The sequence below is a fragment of the Tachypleus tridentatus genome, chromosome 13, assembly GCF_004210375.1.
Source record: "Tachypleus tridentatus isolate NWPU-2018 chromosome 13, ASM421037v1, whole genome shotgun sequence".
Taxonomy (NCBI): domain Eukaryota; kingdom Metazoa; phylum Arthropoda; class Merostomata; order Xiphosura; family Limulidae; genus Tachypleus; species Tachypleus tridentatus.
The window spans coordinates 257,342,818-257,366,423 of record NC_134837.1 but is presented as its reverse complement, the minus strand read 5'-3'; the positions used below and the strand labels follow the sequence as shown (position 1 = coordinate 257,366,423).

At 30.5% G+C, this 23,606-nt stretch overlaps 1 protein-coding gene across 7 annotated transcripts; it reads right to left on the bottom strand.

The window, feature by feature from the left end:
- Positions 1 to 264: 264 nt before the first annotated feature.
- Positions 265 to 23,457, bottom strand: LOC143237074 (endoplasmic reticulum junction formation protein lunapark-like). Of its 7 annotated transcripts, none has more exons than XM_076475918.1 (10): positions 23,117 to 23,457; positions 19,211 to 19,291; positions 18,434 to 18,475; positions 17,026 to 17,213; positions 16,207 to 16,393; positions 9,042 to 9,108; positions 6,991 to 7,137; positions 6,479 to 6,655; positions 5,767 to 5,898; positions 265 to 4,246 (listed from the first exon to the last, which is right to left on the bottom strand). In XM_076475918.1, exons 2-10 carry the CDS (start codon positions 19,256 to 19,258, stop codon positions 4,068 to 4,070), a joined length of 1,167 nt encoding a protein of 388 aa, XP_076332033.1. In that variant the 5' UTR covers positions 19,259 to 19,291; positions 23,117 to 23,457; the 3' UTR covers positions 265 to 4,067. The 7 variants fall into 7 exon arrangements, with proteins under 7 accessions (XP_076332033.1, XP_076332036.1, XP_076332034.1 ...); XM_076475921.1 differs by having other exon boundaries at positions 265 to 4,216; XM_076475919.1 differs by having other exon boundaries at positions 265 to 4,216; positions 23,009 to 23,121.
- Between the last annotated feature and the right edge of the window lie 149 nt (positions 23,458 to 23,606).

Here is a 23,606-nt window from a genome sequence, read left to right as displayed (position 1 = left end):
CTCACATTTTAACATAGTTGCAATTTCATTTTTGTTAAAACTAACAAACTCACCTTCTGGTATAAACACTTCAGTTCAACTATACTTACTTTTTGTCGTAAATAATTTTTTCACTCTTAGTTATTTTGGTTTGCCTTGTGTGATATATTATTACAGCATAGTTATACGATAAAAAAAGAAAAGCTGTTGTTGTTACCTTGGTATGAAGTTAGACAATGGACTATCTATACAAAATTAGGTCGAAATTAAGAACAAACATTCAAGTTCAACACCATATATAGTAAGTTTATTAGACTTGCAAAATCTCAATGTCTTCTACAAACTTTGCAATGTTTGAAATCTATCAAAATAAATTAATTTCTTTCTTCCACGATGTGAGAATATTATGTAAATAAACTAAGAATAAATTAGTCCTAGTTACAAGGCAGACCAACCAACATGGATTTGTTTTTATCATTGACAGCTTATGCACAGAACTGTTCCAGCACCCAGATATCAAAACGTATATAATTTCCAAAGTTAAACATATAGTTTACCACTGTAAATACTGCCATTGTTTTGCTGATGTATACAAACCAGTAATAAAAAATATTACAAAGCATTTCTAAGATTTATCAAAAGCACAGTACCAGCTGTTTTTCAATGTGGTACTTGTTTTTTAAGTTAATATAATATGCCATAAAAAATCATTCCAGATGAATTTATAATAACCTAGGATAACAACTAATCACATTCCACAACTAGAAAATAAAAGTTACAGTAACAAAATTCTGATGAAATGATTATGGTTTTACATATGGACATTAAATATAGTTGAAACCAAACTGTATAAAACAATTTTTATGATTGAGAAAAAATAAAAATTATTGACAAAACTCATTAAGAGTCAGTAACTTTATTCTATATTAATTTATGAGCTTACATGTCTATCGTTACAAAATGCAAATTTAGTGCAATTTGTGGAGAAAGAATGATTTTCGTTTTTTTAAATCCTGGTTAAAAGTTTATTAAACTAAATGAAGTTATTTCACACAGTGAGATTTAGGATAAATGCAGCTATATTTTAATATCTGTTTTAGAACAAATAAACTTCTATGTTATATTGCTTGGTAAAAATAACAGAATTTCTTACTGAATTTTCATTTCTAACATTCACCAGAGATGTTTTAGAGGTTTGCTTAAAAGTTGATTCTAATTTATTTCTGAAATGCTGCTATAAATATATATTTAGGAAAAGGCCCTTGAATTTGGTAACTTTGATTTATTTCAAAAATTATCTTTTTGATATTTTACTTACTTACAAAGGATCTTTTAGGGGATACAGATTCAATCCAAGAATTTCTGTATTATTTAGCTGATAATTAAAACAACAAAAATGTTAAAGGAATTCATAATCAAATTTAAGCAAACTTTATTTTTCATTATTCTACCACAAAGATAAGAGACTGCAGTAAACAGCATTCAATATAATAAATTGTAAAGATTTTGACAATATGAAAAGTTAGGCCTAATTGTATAGAAAAAGGTAACAATACAAAACAACAGTATAGGGTTTTGTGGGGTTTAGTTTTAGATATTTTTGACCAAACACTTAAATATTCTTAAAATATCATTTTGCTTTTCCCAAATGATTTTTTCTATAACATAGTTATAAAATACTTAATATACACGTTTTTGGAAAAGCAATACTTTGTTAAAAGATACTTACATTTTATTGTACACGTATGCCTAATTTTCATTTCTTATATATAAATATACATATGTAAAACAAATGCAAATTAAGCCTACATTCAAGCACCATGGATAAAGCACAACATGATGTAGATATCTTTTAACATTCTTTTTTTTTTGCAAAAAAATAAAACAATCATTTTAAACACCTTGAAACTACTATTTTCATATGTTCAAATTAAAAAAATATTCAACACAATCAAAGTATTTCATGTTAATGTTTACATTTAGATAACTATGGAAGACAGTTACTTTGATCAGAACATTATATTCATTAAATCACAAGCTTTCATATTTTATTATTATTTTACTCTATAATTTGTTACAATTTTAATGACTAGAACATTCACAATGGTAGTTCTTTTCATGTTTCTTGTAAGGATTAACCAATTTAAATTATTAATGGACAATTACTTTTAAACCCAAATAACCTAAATTTATGATCTTAACAAAAATCAAATATTTATTTGAACTAGTTCAAGCATTTACAAAAAGGGAAACAAAAAGTAACTCACATAAAAAAAAAACAAATTTTTCCAGACAAGATAAAAAAGGTACATCCTTGATAATAACATGACTGGTAAAAACAGTGTTTTTAGTTTTGTTTAAAGATTATTCAATTTAGTTTGCTGTTAGCTTATGTTTGTTACATAACTGACACACAAAATAGATAACCAAACCAGTTTCAATACTATCCACCATGATAATCAGTCAATACTAACACTAATATACAATAACTTTCAAACTTCAAAATAAACTTAATTATAAAAAAATTAGCCAGTAAAGTTTATAAAAGGAAAAAGATGCATGTATTTTGGATTTAATTAACATAAATTATCGATAAATTTTCTGGGCAAACAAACAACACATTTTTCCACTAATATTAAACATATACTTAAAGCATTCCCCACATTCTAATTAATCTAATTATTTTTAAATTTACAAACACATTCATTGTGGACAGACTTCCACAACAACTACAAGAAGAGAAAACTTGGCATATTTTTTCTATCTTTTTTAACAGGACACAAATGATGTAATCATAAAAACAGTGATAATGATACCATAGAAACTGTGTAAAGAACATGACTAGTGTTTTAAAAAGTAAACATTTTAAAATGTAAGAAATAACACAATCTGGAGAGCACACAACCCTATTCAACCAGCAATTTTTCAACTTGTTTTATTGTACATATTTCAGAACTTTCACGATAAAGTGTCAAGGTTTCTATTCCTTATAATTTATCTCCTTGTATTAATCTTGCTAAACATTAACTTTCATTAAATGATCACAAAAATCTTTGTGCTTTAACCTAATTTTTATAAAGTAGTAGATATTACATGTATTCATCATTTACAGATTTAAAAGAAAACAACGGAAATCTAAAGTTAAACATGATCAAAGAAATACAAATCAGACTGAGCTACAAATTTTCCCTGTATACTTCATATTGACTGTTACATATCACCTTCTAATCAGTCATTAGTAATTACACTAAAGCCATCCCTCAGTTTCAATTCCAATAAAAAACAGGAAACAAATAATATCTAATGTTAACTATTGTTTTAAACTGTTTAATAGATGACTTGAACTTTTTGATACAAAATATACTCAAGAGTACTAATCGATTTTCCACTTTTTATGGGCAAACAAAATTTTGAAAACTATAAGTTACTACACTATATAACTATAAAAGAAAAAAAAATTAGTAATCCATAACTAAGTGCTAAAAACTAACAAAAATGTTTTCAAGAAAGAATACTTAAATAACTAATCAGAAATCAGACATAACTGTACTTGAATTGGTTCAAGGAAGCCCTATAACATGTAAGTGATTTTCAATATTATTTTCGACAGAGAGATGTAATGTATTTTTAATGAATTTTTACTTGAACATAATAAATTATTTATATTGGTTTCTTCTGTACTTTTTTATATATAACTTACTGTAAAAATTTGAGTTCTAGAGAGTACTGAATTTCTCTATTATTACATTTCTTTAAATAAAAATAGAACAATTAAGCTCACAGAATAATTTAAATTATTACTGTCTGTTACACTTTGAAGTGGTCTGTTCAACATGAGGCATTTTTTTACAGATAAATTGAATTACAAAGAACAAAAGATATTACCTGAATACACATTTTCAACAAAATTACCACTCACTGGACCATCTGTAAATCTAAAAGATTGATAATTCCACAGACTGATTGTGTCTACCTATTCATCTCCTTAATGACTAAAAAAAAAACATCTACAAATTCATAACTACAACATTTACTTTTTCCCACATGTATAAAACAAGGATGCCTTACATAACTACCATTCAATAACTTTACATTTGACTATTAGTACTAATGTTCTGGGCTTCTTCAGAGTCCTCATTTTTTGTCGATTCAACAGACTCTTCTACTACTTGTTTGTTATCTTCACCTGAATGTTCACATGCCGAATCACGGGGTTGAACTGTTTCCTCCATTTCTTCTACAACGTATAAACAAGTACAGCAATAAACTATTGATTAAGGAAATATATCGGATACAGAGGTTAGAAAAAGGTTACAACCTTCAAACTTTACTGCTAGTTAGGCTTAGATATATTTATTTTCTTCACAAATCACGTATTATAATATCAGCATTACACCCCACTTTATAAAGTACAATTACAAATCACTGTTACCTCAACTTGTAACATTTCTCACGTTCTTCAGTATTCATACCTTCAGTAAATACAGAACATTAAGTGAGTGATGAAAACAAATCATTTTACCCTTTAAGCATAAAAGAACTGAATTTCTTAAATTAATCCCATAATAGGTCTGTACTAAAGTTTTATAATCATTGAAAATTTTAAAGAAAATATCAGTTGCAACTTTTGGATGATTTGTTACTTTGAAGGTTAATTTTCTGAAAAAGGTATTGTAAGAAGATAAGGATGATAATCTGCCATCAGAAAAGAAAAATTTGAGTTTTATTTTTTAATACTTTTGAATACATACCATTATTAAGAAACTATAAACTACTGTTCCTACTCTTTTATAATGATAAAATCTCATTATATTTATTTTATTATAAATATCTGTGGGTTATTTGATAACAGAGCTTATAGGAGGAATGATGTATTGTTGTTTAAACAATGTATAATTCTGGAATTAAAACATAAATATTGTTTTAACATATACAATATTGCTAAAAGATGGTTGGAGATAAGATAACGACATCAAGTTAGCAAGTGATGATAAGAATGATAAAAATTAAAAAGATACTATCAGTAGAAAGGTTTATATTTGTTTGTAGTTAATTACCAAACAATACAATGGGCTTTCTATGCTGTGCCTATCACAAGTATCAGAATACTGTTTCTAACATTATAGGCCTTCAAATTAGGGAGAGGGAGTTTCATTTGTTTTGAATTTCATGCAAAGTTATCTGTGCTAGCTGTCCCTAATTTAGCAGTGTGAGATTAGAGTGAGGGCAACTAGTCATCACCATCCAATGCCAACTCTTGGGCTACTCTTTTACCAATGAATAGTGGGATTGACCATCACATTATATAATACCCCAATGGCTAAAAAGTGGAACATGTTTGGTGTGACGGGATTCAAACCCATGACCCTTAGATTACGAGTTGAACCCCTTAACTCACCCGGCTATGCCGAGCCAGGAAGGGAGTGGGAAAATGATATAACATTATTAAATATGAACTTCCAGTAACACCCAGTTTTACTACCAACACTTTACAACACTGACAATAAGGAATTCAAGTGACATAAAACTGTTGTGAAAGAAGAAAGCAGAATGAAATAATTTAAAAATTTGCTAATAACTTTTAAAAATGTAAAACACATCCAAACCATTAATGACTTTTATCTTTTCACATCCTGAATCAAGTTCAGAATAGTAAGAAGTTTTAATACATTCTTTCAATTATTTTTATTTTGTTACCTAAAGTCTCAAACACAATTTTGATTAATTTAAGAGTAACTGCTCAATAGAGCTTAATATTGACACAGCTGTTACTTCTAAACTGCTTACCAACATCATCTGATGCATCAGATGATTTATGATCTAGTATTTCTGAAGATGATTGTGTTTCTGCCTTCTTAGCGGATTGAGGCCTTTGTTTTCTTGATGGATTGAGCTGAAAACAATAGCAGCATCTGAACACTAGAAAATACATAAAATATCATTTAGAAACATTGAAGAATTTCTGCAGCAAATATAATTTATAATGTAACATCATAAGTAAAATTGTGTGATTGTTTTAAATAATGTAACAATGAAAAAAAGTTTTTTATTTGCTACAACAGTTATTAAACTTTGGTAGTAATATTACTCATCAATATTTCAGGAAATGGGTCTACATTTTTTCAGTACATATAAAAATGGTTCATAAATTTAAATTTAAGAATGTAAATATGTTGCTTCTCCCGTTTTGCTTTTAGTTAACTAAAACAGCGTTTCTCTTAAGTTTTTTGTTTGTAGACCACCTGAATATTTGAAAAAACCATAACATGATCTTTCACTAGGCAGCAATTTTCCTTCAGTAATCATGTTATCTTTCTGTAAATCTCATGTTAAAGAAAGTACAGTAGTGCAAAAATTGCCTAATGTTCCACTGAATACTTTGTTAAATATTTTTATACATTGTTAAGTTTCTTTTCATGAAAAAAACAACTTAAATATGTTCTTTAAAATACACTGATAGATTAGCTATGCATGTATTATCAAACTGGAAAATTTTTACCTATATATTCAAATTCTTCTTTCAGTGCCATCCCATTGTGAGAATTACATCGCTGGCATATCAATGCGTAGCGATTTGATGGTCCATCCCCCACCATGTAATCAACGAAACGATCAAATATACTTCTTTGTTGTTGTAAGATTGGTGTAGGCAATGGAGGACCAGTAGGACGAACAGCTAAGGCAGAAGATTCAAATATAGGGAACGTAAAAAAAACAAAGCTGAGAAAATAACTTGGACAAATATCTTCTAATAAGACACAAACCATTCAGCACTCTTCTAGCAAGCAAGTTTTATCAAATTTTACATTAGGCATATTTGGAACATACAAATAATTTTAAACACTGCATCAAAACCTTTGAAGAAGAAAGTTCTAGACTTTTCTTACACAACAGAAATTCAAAACAAAAATGCTCAAAACATTAATAGCTTCAAACAAGTTCATAACTTTTACTGCTAGGAATATTTTGGAAATAAAAACCAAAATCAAAGTAATCCTGTTTATTACTTACCCCATTGTCGGTTTCTTTGACTAACAACAGGATTCTGAATAAACCCAGATACATAAGGTGTAACAGGGGGATATACTACACTGGGGATCTTTGTACTTTCCCTTGGTTGGCCTACTTCTGGTATTTTTTTTGCTCGTTGTCGTACTTCTACGATAGCAAAAATGTAGTAAATTGTGCTTTAAAAAACTTGAACATAAAGATAAAGAAATATATACATAGACATTCAATACATAATTATTAATTACACTCCAAACACAGAACTTGCAATTATTTGTCCAAGTACTGCTCATAAGTACTGAAGTGCATATGGTGATTTAAAATTACATTATAAAAGAATCAAATCAACTGATAATTTGTCTAAAGACCAGTTACTAAGTTACTGAGAGAAATAGCCATAAACAGGTAGCAATAAGTATTTTTTTATTACATATAGCAATGCACATATAATTACAATGCAAATATAGACTGTTTTCATGATACATGCCAAAACAACATTACCAACAAAACTAAGAAAATTTATTACATAAGAGAGAAAAAAAATCTACATGGCAAAAGCATCATGACAAACATGTTATATGAAAACCAGTAAAATACATAAGCACTCAGATCACAATGTTTTGCTGAATAAGGATATTCCTTGTAGTTAATGGCACTGGAAAACAAAAGAATATGGATCAAACTGGGGAACCAGGACTATCCTAAAAGAGACAACAATTCATATGCCTACAGTGGTATGTGAAGAAGGGCATCTTATAAAAAGTGAAAATCCATGAACATTAAAATTGATGGCAAAAGCCAGTCACAAACTGTAGGCAGAAATACGTAATTTAATTAAGAAGGATCTTCACTGGAATAATCAAACAAAACACAAATCCCATGTACACAGTTGCTTCTAAGACACAGCTGTTCAACTATCTCATGTCATTAAACAATGGAGAGTGGAATGAGTATTCATGTTATTTTAAATGAAGACATTCTAGGTCACTGGACACGGTACCTATGGAATTTTGTGCAAAAGTACCCTTGGAAAAGGTGCTTAAAAATTACTATATTTGTGTACTGTATGGATTATGGAAAATTAGCAGAGGAGAGTGGTGGGCTTTGAGCAGGACAGTTTTACAACAGTTTTTTAAAATAGACTATATTACAGAGCTATTTTAAAAATTCATGGCCAGCATTTACAGCATAGCCAAACATGACAATATGAGCTGAAACAATATGATGAAGCTTTATAATCAATTTAATTATAACATACTCAAACTATACACACGCACATTTACATTGATCAGAAAAATATTTATGAAAAATATAGTGGTACCTCGGTTCTCAAGCTTAATCCATTCCAGAAGGCTGTTTGAAAACCGAATCAATTTTTCCCATAAGAAATACCATAAATTAAATTAATAACCTGGATATATATATATATATATATATATCAACTAATTGTAAGGTTTAAAGAATTTGAATGGCAAACAACCTGGATATAAAATGATAAAACAAAAGAATGATAAAAATTTAGTCATTTGTTAAATTTTGTGCAAAACTAGTTGTAGAATACCTTTCTTTAATTTTGAAGTGATAAAATAAAGGCAACTCTTGGGATATTCTTCACCAATAAATAGTGGGATAGATAACCACATTATAATGACTGAAAAGGCAAGTATGACTGGCAACAAATTTTGATTCCATGACGTATGGATTGTAAGTTAGGTGCCTAACTAAGAAACCATGTCAGGAATAAAGTTAAATATTTTAGGATAGTAACAGTAAGAGGACTGTGTTTGGTGGACAACAAATTGTGAGATAAACCAATAGTTAATATTCATATACAAGTTTTTTAAAAATATCATAATATATGATATGCTGTTAGTCACTGTTTATTGACCCTTTCTGACTTATGAAATTTTTGACAGTTATTTAAAAGAAAAGAGAATATATCAATAGCAAATGAAGGCCCATATAGAGTATGTTGCAATGCATATTATTCTCAAAAAATATGACACAATATTCCTGGAGAGTAGAAAATGAATCTACATATAACCTCTGCTTACCAGTTTCTTTTTGTTTTAAAGAGTTACTCTCATGGGATCCATTTTGAGCAGTTTTTTCTTCAGTTTTCTATGAAGTAAAGGATGTAATAATGAAATGTAATACACTGTATTCATTAGTTTAAAAAACAAAACTGAATCATTTTTACACTGACCTGATTCTTGAAACAATTTTCCATCATTAATATCCTGGTTAATGAAATGTTATTTACATTTCACTTTATTATTCTATATTAATTACTGTTCATATTTAAATACACAAGTATGTGTAATTGTAATGAAATACATTCAAATTAACAAATAAATTATTTCATTGGCACCAATCTGTTAGAAAAACCAGAAGTACTGCCCCTGTACCTTTCCCTATAATTGAACTTTTACCACAGAGAAATTATACGGTTATTAAAATCTTGTAAAGCTTTACAAATGGTACTTTTGATATATGGAGATTAGGACTATTAAAATATTGTAAGATAAAACAGAAAATAGAGAAAATATTCCAAAAATTCAAAATCCATATTTTAAATCTTCTTCTATACAACTATAAACTACTGTCATCACACACATACTGTCAAGTACACTTGAAGACTACCACAACAATCAGTATATAAAGTTAACAATACTCAACTTCACAATGTGATGGTCATAGCTGAATTTCAACATTTGGGTTATGCACACTTCCTTCAATGTGAAGTAAAAAGTTTGGGCTGAATATGTATGTGTATATATACATACATACATACATACACTTACACACTGAAGAAATATTTCTGTAGTAGTGGAGTTGGAAGAAAGGGAGGTAAATAGCTATCTTTTAAAGTGACATCTTTAATGAGAATCCTGCTTAGCTCACTTTCTTACCAATAAATAACTGACACACACAGCAGTATTCCATACAAGAGTTAGCTTACCTTCTTACCAACAAATGACTGACATACACAGCAGTATTCCACACAACAGCTAGCTAACCTTCTTACCAACAAATGACTGACATACACAGCAGTATTCCATACAACAGCTAGCTAACCTTCTTACCAACAAATGACTGACATACACAGCAGTATCCCATACAACAGCTAGCTAACCTTCTTACCAACAAATGACTGACATACACAGCAGTATCCCATACAACAGCTAGCTAACCTTCTTACCAACAAATGACTGACACACACAGCAGTATCCCATACAACAGCTAGCTAACCTTCTTACCAACAAATGACTGACACACACAGCAGTATTCCATACAACAGCTAGCTAACCTTCTTACCAACAAATGACTGACATACACAGCAGTATTCCATACAACAGCTAGCTAACCTTCTTACCAACAAATGACTGACATACACAGCAGTATCCCATACAACAGCTAGCTAACCTTCTTACCAACAAATGACTGACATACACAGCAGTATCCCATACAACAGCTAGCTAACCTTCTTACCAACAAATGACTGACATACACAGCAGTATCCCATACAACAGCTAGCTAACCTTCTTACCAACAAATGACTGACATACACAGCAGTATCCCATACAACAGCTAGCTAACCTTCTTACCAACAAATGACTGACATACACAGCAGTATCCCATACAACAGCTAGCTAACCTTCTTACCAACAAATGACTGACATACACAGCAGTATTCCATACAACAGCAAGCTAACCTTCTTACCAACAAATGACTGACATACACAGCAGTATTCCATACAACAGCTAGCTAACCTTCTTACCAACAACTGACTGACATAGACAGCAGTATCCCATACAACAGCAAGCTAACCTTCTTACCAACAAATGACTGACATACACAGCAGTATTCCATACAACAGCTAGCTAACCTTCTTACCAACAACTGACTGACATAGACAGCAGTATTCCATACAACAGCTAGCTTACCTTCTTACCAACAAATGACTGACATACACAGCAGTATTCCATACAACAGCTACAATAACTGGTGATGTCTCAATTCATATGCAAACAAGTATAAATTTAACTGAATATCATGTTAACATGTGACAACATTTAATAAATTACACTTTACTTATTGCTATGCTCTGTATTCATTTCTTTATTTCAACCTATCATATACTTTCTTTTGCTATAAAGAACAGGAGCTATAGCAACCCCTAATTCTGCATGAAGTTTATATTTAAAAACCTTCATTTCAGTAGGCAGTGTTACTGTCCTTACATGTTTACTTATTAGTACAAAAGAAGTTTGTTTTTTTAATGCTAGTACTTTTGTTTATGTTATAATTTCAGTACTAACTTTTTGTTTACAACAGACGAGTAATGTTTCATTGCAATGTTCTGTGAAGGTCTACTTAGTATCTTCAGTTATAATATGTAGAGATTCAAGGTTACACGATAGTTCAACATGACCAAACCTGGTACAAAGAGCTATTATGTACAAATATGCAATATTTGTTTTTCTTCTATATTTAATTTTTTTCACTGAACAGTAGTACAATATCACATTCGTAGTTCTTTACTGTGTTATTTCATTAATATTTTCATCTTAATATTTATTTAAGATAACATTACATTTACTGTCGACAATTTGCTTAGCTAATACTTCTAGCTTTCTACTTAACAGTCAGTTTTTAAAAGAAAAGGTACTTCTGTTTGTCTGACTTTTAAAAATGGAAGTTATTGAGCTTTTATATGTTTTTTCCAGTTACAAAAAAGGATACTATACATTTCCTGAGTGCATATTAACTTCTATACTGAAAATCAGCTGAGATCACAACATGTTATGGTACCTTTTGATGACAAGAAACCTACCTGAAATAAAAACATGTGTTAGAACAGCTGGTATGGATATTAAAACTATTATTGACAAGCAAAGAACAACATTCTGACCTTCCAACATTAACAAAAATCCTTTGTTAACCTGAAGATGACATAGGAAGGTTGAAACATTGTTCTCTGCTCATCAATAAAAGTGCTAATACCCATACCAGCCATTCTGAGATACATAAACATCATTTGTAGATGGCACATAAAAGAAAATATGAGCAATAAAAATACCCATGTGACAGTTCCCTTCATCACAAGAAGTAGAAGAACTGACTTGAATAGCATAATTGTTTTTAACTTGGAAATTTGAAGATGCAGGTGACTCTAAGGTCAGTTTGTACTTAAATGATCTGGGCAGCCACAATGTGGTGCAAAAAATACCAGTCTTTAAAAAAGAGGACATCAAACTGTTTCTGATCCTTATATGGCTGATAATTCCACAAAACTTTCATCTCAGTGGATGCTCATGTAATCAGAAAAAGACCACTCAGAAGACCACAAACTTCATGATCCAACTGTCTGCTATGAAGCAATGTCAAATGTCTTTAAACAATAATTAAGATGCCACTGAACTGCAAGGAGGAAATGTTTTGAATAGCGTGTGGCAATATAAAAACGTTTTGTGTTAGATAAATACAATATAATGAAACTGGGACTGGTGATATGGCAATAAACTTGGAAGTTTATACTGGTAGAACCATCCTGTCAAATGAAGACTGTGCTAGAAACAGCACAGGTTAGACATCAAGTGTGTAGTCAGTATGTACAACAATGTTCGACTTCACCCTTCAATGGCAGTCAGTTTGTTGAACAATGACAATCTGTTCCTAACAAACCAACAAATCAGAATAACCATATGATTGTTTCAGTGTTTGCACTATACACAAAATAACTGGTAAACTTTTCTATTATAGGACCCCAGTAGTTAACAAAGTCACAAGATAACTGGTAAACTTTTCTATTATAGGACCCCAGTAGTTAACAAAGTCACAAGATAACTGGTAAACTTTTCTATTATAGGACCCCAGTAGTTAACAAAGTCACAAGATAACTGGTAAACTTTTCTATTATAGGACCCCAGTAGTTAACAAAGTCACAAGATAACTGGTAAACTTTTCTATTATAGGACCCCAGTAGTTAACAAAGTCACAAGATAACTGGTAAACTTTTCTATTATAAGGCCCTGGTAGTTAACAAAGTCACAAGATAACTGGTAAACTTTTCTATTATAGGACCCCAGTAGTTAACAAAGTCACAAGATAACTGGTAAACTTTTCTATTATAGGACCCCAGTAGTTAACAAAGTCACAAGATAACTGGTAAACTTTTCTATTATAGGACCCCAGTAGTTAACAAAGTCACAAGATAACTGGTAAACTTTTCTATTATAGGACCCCAGTAGTTAACAAAGTCACAAGATAACTGGTAAACTTTTCTATTATAGGACCCCAGTAGTTAACAAAGTCACAAGATAACTGGTAAACTTTTCTATTATAGGACCCCAGTAGTTAACAAAGTCACAAGATAACTGGTAAACTTTTCTATTATAGGACCCCAGTAGTTAACAAAGTCACAAGATAACTGGTAAACTTTTCTATTATAAGGCCCTGGTAGTTAACAAAGTCACAAGATAACTGGTAAACTTTTCTATTATAGGACCCCAGTAGTTAACAAAGTCACAAGATAACTGGTAAACTTTTCTATTATAGGACCCCAGTAGTTAACAAAGTCACAAGATAACTGGTAAACTTTTCTATTATAGGACCCCAGTAGTTAACAAAGTCACAAGATAACTGGTAAACTTTTCTATTATAGGACCCCAGTAGTTAACAAAGTCACAAGATAACTGGTAAACTTTTCTATTATAGGACCCCAGTAGTTAACAAAGTCACAAGATAACTGGTAAACTTTTCTATTATAAGGCCCTGGTAGTTAACAAAGTCACAAGATAACTGGTAAACTTTTCTATTATAGGACCCCAGTAGTTAACAAAGTCACAAGATAACTGGTAAACTTTTCTATTATAGGACCCCAGTAGTTAAAGTCACAAGGTAACTGGTAAACTTTTCTATTATAGGACCCCAGTAGTTAACAAAGTCACAAGATAACTGGTAAACTTTTCTATTATAGGACCCCAGTAGTTAACAAAGTCACAAGATAACTGGTAAACTTTTCTATTATAGGACCCCAGTAGTTAAAGTCACAAGATAACTGGTAAACTTTTCTATTATAGGACCCCAGTAGTTAACAAAGTCACAAGATAACTGGTAAACTTTTCTATTATAGGACCCCAGTAGTTAAAGTCACAAGGTAACTGGTAAACTTTTCTATTATAGGACCCCAGTAGTTAACAAAGTCACAAGATAACTGGTAAACTTTTCTATTATAGGACCCCAGTAGTTAACAAAGTCACAAGATAACTGGTAAACTTTTCTATTATAGGACCCCAGTAGTTAAAGTCACAAGATAACTGGTAAACTTTTCTATTATAGGACCCCAGTAGTTAACAAAGTCACAAGATAACTGGTAAACTTTTCTATTATAAGGCCCTGGTAGTTAACAAAGTCACAAGATAACTGGTAAACTTTTCTATTATAGGACCCCAGTAGTTAACAAAGTCACAAGATAACTGGTAAACTTTTCTATTATAAGGCCCTGGTAGTTAACAAAGTCACAAGATAACTGGTAAACTTTTCTATTATAAGGCCCTGGTAGTTAACAAAGTCACAAGATAACTGGTAAACTTTTCTATTATAAGGCCCTGGTAGTTAACAAAGTCACAAGATAACTGGTAAACTTTTCTATTATAAGGCCCTGGTAGTTAACAAAGTCACAAGATAACTGGTAAACTTTTCTATTATAAGGCCCTGGTAGTTAACAAAGTCACAAGATAACTGGTAAACTTTTCTATTATAAGGCCCTGGTAGTTAACAAAGTCACAAAATAACTGGTAAACTTTTCTATTATAGGACCCCAGTAGTTAACAAAGTCACAAGATAACTGGTAAACTTTTCTATTATAAGGCCCTGGTAGTTAACAAAGCCTCTTCCCATACATTTTGGTATTGTTTTTTAAATTTCTTCCAAAACTACTCAAGGGCTGTCTGAGCTAGCCGTCCCTAATTTAGCAGTGTAAGACTAGAGGGAAGGCAGCTAGTCATTACCACCCACTGCCAACTCTTGGGCTACTCTTTTACCAACGAATAGTGGGATTGACCATCACATAATAACACCCTCATGGCTGAAAGGGCGAGCATGTTTGGTGCGATGGGGATTCGAACCAATGACCCTCAGATTATGAGTCAAATGCCTTAACCCAACTGGCCATGCCGGGCCCATTTTGGTATTAAACAGATTTTTTATACTTCTATTTACACATTAGCATATATATGTAATTTTTGACCTCAAACAATAAATAATGTCTTGTTATATTATTCTACATTTCTTTACCTAGTGCTTTCTATTTGTGGATACTGCTCTGAAAATTAATAACCACCTTACAATAAGTTTCATATTTGGAAGACAAAATCTACATTTTCATGACCAAAACATACATCAAAAGTTTTCTTAATGCATTCTTTATATCAGTCTACAATTGGCATGTCACAAACTCAAACACAAGAGTGCAACAGCTCAATTGGTCAAAATAATTTTATTTGTTACTGAGATGTTTCCATTCTGGTCTCCTAAGTCTGGTAAGATGTCCTTTCATTTTTAATCCAACCATATTGTTGGTGTTAATACTGCTGGTAAAACTTACATTAAGTTTTAAACATAAAACTAAAAAAACATGAAAAACTTCATTCTAGCACATAAGTATCTATGCAATTTCAACAGCAAATATTTTGTGTAATGATGAAAAGTCCACTGGACATTGGACCAAATTAACCAAGTGAAACGTAAATTGTGTGACAAGATAAACTTCACAAGTTCAGTTGTAACATTCAACAAAAGTATACGTCAGCACAAGGACCTACAAAATCTAGCTAACAATACTAAAATACTTAAAAACAAGTAAGTTAGAAATAATAAGTGTGTGTAAAAATACACCACAAGTTGAGGTATTGCGTGAAACACTTCCCTATGAAGAGAAAAACTGTTCTAAGATTGATCAGAAAAGTTTTCAAAACTATATAATTCCAGAATCTACATTCTATCATACCTGAATTTTATTTTTAAAGTATAAATACATAATTCACTGATGTTCACATTTCACACTTTATTACAAAAGTTTAACAAGAAATACATCAAGCTTGCATTTATTTACTTGTGCAAGGTTTTAAGAGCTTACATTTATTTACCTGTGAATTATGTTATGAGTTTAAACTTGTTTATCTGTAATATGTTTTAAGCAAACCAATTCTTACCTCTTGCATTTTGAGTAGCTGAGGATCAAATGTCTCCAACAATTCTTTGGCAACTTTGTAGGTTTCCTTTTCCATGACCTCATCTAAAATTGAATTCTTTTTCTTCCTTAGTTCAATAAGCTTTTCTTCATTTATCTTGATGGTTCGAGTGAAATACCAGTGGAGAAATCTTTTAAGAATCCAGACTCTGTAACGAATAACTTCAACTTACCCATATTCTTCCATTAAAAGTAGGTTTATACTGCAAACAATACAAACAACAAATTACAAGCAGACTAAGATATTTTAATTTTTAAGAACCACTCTTGCTTTCAAACCATTAAGATACCTACTTATCAAATCAATCTTTACGTGCGTTTCAATACTTTATTAAAAAAAAACGTTCCTTAACATATCACACTGAACACTTCTCTACATCTGACATACACAGGGTATTATACATTAGAATAAATCTGTTTTCATAGAGAAACAATCTATATTCAATGGTCAGTCTTGTTCAACAATAAAAAGCCTGGAATTTAAACAAAAGTTTAGGTTCTGTTTTTATTTTTATATACACAAGTTTTCCTTCCTTCTGAATGATCTTTCAGCTAAATATTTTTAAAATTGTAGAGAATTCTTAAAAATAACTAGGTTAAAATTGGTTTCTTTGGTTATCATTTGTTCAAAATGTATAAATGTTAAATATTTTTTTTACACAAAAGTTGTGCCCAAAACTTGATTTGCACAAAAGTAATGCACAAAACCTGAGAGCTTATTAATAAAATCAGTACAAAGTAAACTCTTGAGGAATTTCAAAATTCCACTCAATGTACTTACAGAACTGGAAAAGCTATCAATGGCAGTGAATGCAACACTCCATCACCCAAAGTACTGGGGAAAAACCAGAAGTAAAACACTAATGCAGCCACTATGTATAGAAGGACTGAATACAGAATTAATGAGCCAATCAGGTGTTTATGGGTTTTTTCTGAACTTGATTTGTATTCATAAGTGGTCTTGATTTCCTGAAAAGATATTAACATTCAAATAACAATCTTCATGTACACTATAATATACAAATTACTGAGCCACTTACATATATTTATGTGAAAGCCAGTCTGTACATACACTTGCAGTTAATCAATAATTTTGAAATAAAAGGAATACAAAGACTATGGTGTTTCTCCCAACAAAATGACATGTGGTTACGTTTGTCCCACAATCAAACATCAGACTGAAAGGGGTGTGTGAAATGTCAAAACCAGAATCCATACAACTCTGGTTTTCTTACATTAGTGTGGAGTTAAAACTTACTGAACACAGTACTCCACATGAACCCTAACAAAAGTTTTATCCAAAAAAATAACTTCCTTTGATTTCTGTTCAGTTTTCCTGTGGATAAAACTCCCAGTCCAGCTTACTTTCTTAATGGCAATAACGTACTGTCTGGAAGGCTTAAGAGACAACTTGACCAAAACACCTAAATACCTTTTTTTCTCCATAACACTATTCAGTTGATTTCCATCGAGATGATAACTATGGTTTGAGGTAGCTCACAGGCAATATTTCTTGCCAAACATTGTAGGACATTAGGTTTACTTTGAATACCACAACTACCATAATGTATTATACTAATATACAATAAGCCTTTTACAAAGCAAGTTCCTTCAGATGTAGTAGGTAATTTAATAAAATTGTACTGTATATTTAGAAACTGACCACTGTAAAGTAATCCTGAATGTACACTTAGAAACTGACCACTGTAAAGTAATCCTGAATGTACACTTAGAAACTGACCACTGTAAAGTAATCCTGAATGTACACTTAGAAACTGACCACTGTAAAGAAATCCTGAATGTACACTTAGAAACTGACCACTGTAATCCTGAATGTACACTTAGAAACTGACCACTGTAAAGTAATCCTGAATGTACACTTAGAAACTGACCACTGTAAAGTAATCCTGAATGTACACTTAGAAACTGACCACTGTAAAGTAATCCTGAATGTATACTTAGAAACTGACCACTGTAAAGTAATCCTGAATGTTTTAAAAACATGTCAAAATTAAAAATAAAAAAAACACATTTTGGTATCACATGTATAGCTGTGATGGTACACTACGCTGTTAACTTTCTCAACATAAACAATGTAGAATGTCATATTTCTTTCCTTATAATTGCAATTCAACAAAAATAAATATAAAGGAGTTAAAAAGTCTAATTAAAAAGATACAATAACTCACCTTTTCTAGTTCTTCAAGAACTTGCTTGGTTGAAGGTTTTTTCTAAAAAAACAACAACAACAATAATATAGCTTTTAAAAGCTACAATGAGTGAGCACTTATGAAGACATTAAGTGGAATTACACATGTTGAATCTCAATAAGAGTGCCAAATCAAACGTTTTTATTATCAATGATACATACATATAGATACAAAATAAACTTGTGCCGAGTCTACTGTCTGATAAATAATGTACTTCAGTTACTTAGTTAGGCTTAGCTATTCCCATTCATAGATTCTTTCCATATTTCAGTGGATCTAGAATAGATGTGCGGTTCTAGTTGTGTTCAGTCATGATTTTAACAAAAAACATAACAAAATACACACTCATTGATCTCCAATATTTGTTTTACTGAAATATCTATGATCAAAGTTCAGACATTTATCACTATACAGACTTTAAAAACTCTACTCATTTAGTTCATACAACTCACAAAACTATAAATGAGTTATGGTACAAAAGTTCTGCAACCTCCAATCATATCTGAACGACTTTCTTCTTACCATGCTCAATGACACTACACGCATCAAGACAACTTTAAAACTATATATTTTTAAAAAACTAAACCTACATACAGCTAATTCCTGTTTTACAGTTTAAAAAAAAACATTACTTTTGATGTAATTTTTTCTCTGAAAAATGTTATAAACCTGTAAGTTTATGAGAGGTACATACACATTTTACAACATTCATACATCCTAGTACTAAAAAAAACACACAAGAAAACTAGAACTTACCTTAAATTTCATTATAATAGACCCCATGATAGTTTCATGTAACAGCATATACTACCAACTGAGGTATTTTTGGTGGTACATCTGTAAGTAAAAAGAAACCTAAAAGATATAGAAAGTGACAAAATGACCATTAGTTATGTTATTCAATACCCTAATTAGCTATTTCATAAAGCCCTTATCAGACATATAGTTTTGTTTTCTCTATCTTAAAGGTTAGCATCCTTGATGATAGATTAAATAAAAAGGACCACAATCATACACACAGGTTCTATAACATCTTTTGAGTACAATCTGAAATACACCCTTTTCCATCATGCATAATGTCTCCACATGCATCAAAACAGCATCTTAAATACATGGATGTTTTATTTGTTTTGCTTTTCTCAAGGGTGGATGTGCAAGTACAGCCTTTAAGGGTTTATTCTTTGTTATAGAGCTACAAGTGTATGACAACTGCTTCAATTATCACAAAACTGTATCATTCTCAAACTATATTTTGAAGTTATAAGAATTAAAAATAAAACATCAGACTTAGAAGTCTATGTCTTGCACGATTCAATTAAATTCGCCATATGATGTACATGTATTGATAATTATAGCTTCATATTCCATGTGCATAAACATGTTCAAATACATAACACATTTGTTCCCAACTTTTATTCATGAAATGATCTCTAACCTTTTCCATTTTTTATATTGTTTATATTCCATATAGCTTTTTCTTTCTTTAAAACTTTATTAATTTATTGGAAAATGAGTGGAATGAGTAAAGAAAGTATAAAGAATTAATATAAAAATCTTTCATATTTATCCTCTATTTACATTATCTCTTACATGAAAATAACCTATTATTATTAACATGCAATGTAAGCATCACATGGGAAACTATTTTCTAATTTCATACATTTAACCAAACAAACCAGGTCCTACCATCATCAGCTACATATCACATACGATACTCAGGTACTTTAGTATTTTGTCCAGCGAATCGCATGTGATAAACAGGACATGGTTAGGGTTAAATATGTTTGGGGTGGTCAACTTAATGGCTGGAAACACAATTCTATTTAATAAAATCATTCATTAAAAATATTCTTACTTCATTTTTCTTTTAAATTTTGAAGCTGGAAATGCTTACTTGAAAACCTGGTAAAGAAACGTACTGTACCACAAATATTGAACAAACAAAGGAAGGAAGTTTCCAGAAAATTATAATAACTTACTTATGACAAGAGCTTAAAAATACTTACATGATAGTTATGACTGTAATATTAATAACCTTGTGGAAAGAAATAATAATGATCTTATAACCGAAGAGAAAATGACAGTTTTCATTACCCAACATTCGACTTCACGGTTCCTAGAGGAGTGTACAATGTAACTCAAAATACAACAGTTAATACAAGTATTAAAGTTCTTTCTTAACTAAACTTCACAAGATATTCATAAGATTACAGCTAAATTAATGCTAACAGTGAAGGTATCCAATTAATGAAACAAATAATTCTAATCAATATATGAGAATAAGAAAAGTTTACTGAATTAGTTAAACTCAATACTGGGCTGACATTCAGTGCAGGTTCATGACGAGAGATGTGTTGGGATTCAGATTCAAACTAAAAGGCTTGTTGCATGAGTTCAAACAAGTTCATAAACAGAGGGCAGCACAAATTAATGCATAAATATTTTAATACAAATTTTGAAGTTATATATTTCAGTCATCATAAAGTGAATTAAATCTACAATACTTCAATACATGTATTTAATGTTTTAGTCAGTAAAATAAGTGACAAATAACTATGTTTATCTGATAGTTTTAAGTTATCAAAACTAAATTTGTCTGTAATCTACGATAAACACATCTGTTATTCATCTCAAATGCATGTTACTTATTTGTAAAAACATCCTTGGTATGAGTTATTTACAATAAACATGCCTACTTTCAGAAATCACAACAAAATAGCTTGGTTTGATGAAGTATTTTTATTTAACACTAATTACTTATAAAGATGACATTTTAGAGTCTTAGGTAATTTGTTTCAGAACTGGCTACCAGAATTTAGTGTAAGTGTGTGTAACTTTAAAAGTTAAAAATACATTATTCATATTTTAAAATATCAAACTTTTTTGTTTTTACCAACTTCGTCAATACATATAAGTTTCCAAGACTACATAATACCAAAACCACAACCTGACTCTTTTCATGATTAATGTTTTATGTGGAAATGTTCCAGAATATGTCACTCAAAGTTCTGTTGAAACCATGATCTTCTAATTAGAAACAGTACATCTACCACACGATCACAACCTCACCTTTTGAAGGCACGATCTATTTGTTGTAGTTTTATAAAAATGTGTAAAATTGAGCTTCTTAATATACATGGTTTTCACATGATAACAACAATATTTTGTCACACAAATAACCATTGTTCCAATCAGTCAAAATTAGCTTATAGACAGATTTTGTTATGTATCATAAAATATTATATCCTGCATTTCACCAGTCTAATTTTAACAAATACAACTTGATACTACATAAGCAATATTTCATGTAATATTACTACTTGAGACCATTCATAAAAAATGAGTACTCATTTAGTTGTGATAATCTTAAAAGAATGAAATACATTATATTTTAAGTATTTTTTTCTATAATCAATACAGTAAACAGCCTTAAGTATCCAGAAATTCAATTTAAGAACTAATTTTAAAAAACAATTCAGAAAATTATTGTAATGTATTATTTATTTCATTCATTATGAGTGTACTTTCATGTTTTATGTTACCTGATAATAGTATGATTAAAAAGAGAGCTTGGATACAACTCTGAGTTATGAAATAATTACATAAATTTCAATACCTTCTACAACTTGCAAGTATTGGATGGTGCCATTAGTTTATATAAAGCATGTTCATGTTTTATTACTTCAAACTTAACAATAATACAACTTGGATTATCAAGTAACAACAAATAACAGTAAGGACATGTATGATACTTTTTACTTTACAACTACATGCACAGAGATTCCCACACCTGAGCAAAACCTTGAAAAAGAACTGTTAAAATAGTCAGTTAAGAAACTCAAAATTAACAACATTCAACATATAATTCCTAATGTGTTGACTATAATTAAACACAAAATTGAAATATAAAAACAACACACACACGTATTAATACTATAATGCAATATAATTACCCGTAGATGTACTACACATGTTTAGAAATTGGAAACAATGATACGGGATATAATCACAGCCTCAATTTGGAAAACAGTTCATTATGTACATTATCCATGACCCAACAAGGTGACACTTTACTCTCCATTCTACAGTGACAATACGCACCCGGTAAACAAGTCTTTTTCTATCCAATAATACTAATGTGTTTACATTATTTAACATTGACCAATCCTTCAAAAAATAATGAAATAGTCGTAATACTCCTACACCTATAATTAATAATAATATACTCAATAATGATGTATCACACAGTTTGGTATGTTACTATTACTAATAGTATACCGCATCGATTGATAATTACAACAGAAGACAAAATTCTCCCTAAAACGCAAAGACGTAAAACATTAATCTCTAATTTTTTAAATTCGAAACTAAGTCTAAACACCGGGTTAAAGTTGGCTAGAATAAAAACGTAAGGCTTAACCAAGTTTTGCTTTTCTCAATTCAATTTTAATGTTCTGATACCTATTGTTTTCAGAAATCTGTTCGAATTAAAACAAACATGTTTCATACGTTTTCGTGCATGCTCATAATTATGAATAAAGTATCGTAACTTACGTCCAAATATTTCTAGTTATTAAACTAGAGAATAACTAACACGTCATAACATTCCGAATTATAATAATATTAATGCTAGTAGTTTTCAGTAACAGTATTTCGTCTTACCTGCACTTTAAATTTAATGTATTATTTTACTTTTAGGTTAGATGGCAGCACACCTCAGATTTATTGTGAATAGCGTTTTATCTCTTTAAGAAATAATTCCAACATGAATTCTGATGTCATACACTTTCTGTGTTTAAATGACCCAAGTTATAAAATATATTTACTATCGTCTATAGATCATAATAATCTATTTTATTTTGATATCAATAATTACGTTGAATTTAAATCAGCCATGACCAACTGAAAACAATAAGGAAAGTATTGATGAAACTTTGTAGGATGGACGACAACTGCCTGTTGTAGAGACACAAGCGTAGAGGACGACGTTTCAAAAGTCTTCTGGCTTTCGTCTTCAAGTCAGTGTGCATGTAGGTGTTGTCGGTCTTTTATAGTGTCCTGATAGATTGTGGAGAGGAAAGTATTGCATGTTGTTGTTGATTTCTTGGTACAGAACTATAATGGGCTATCTTCACTCTGTCCACAGAGGAGA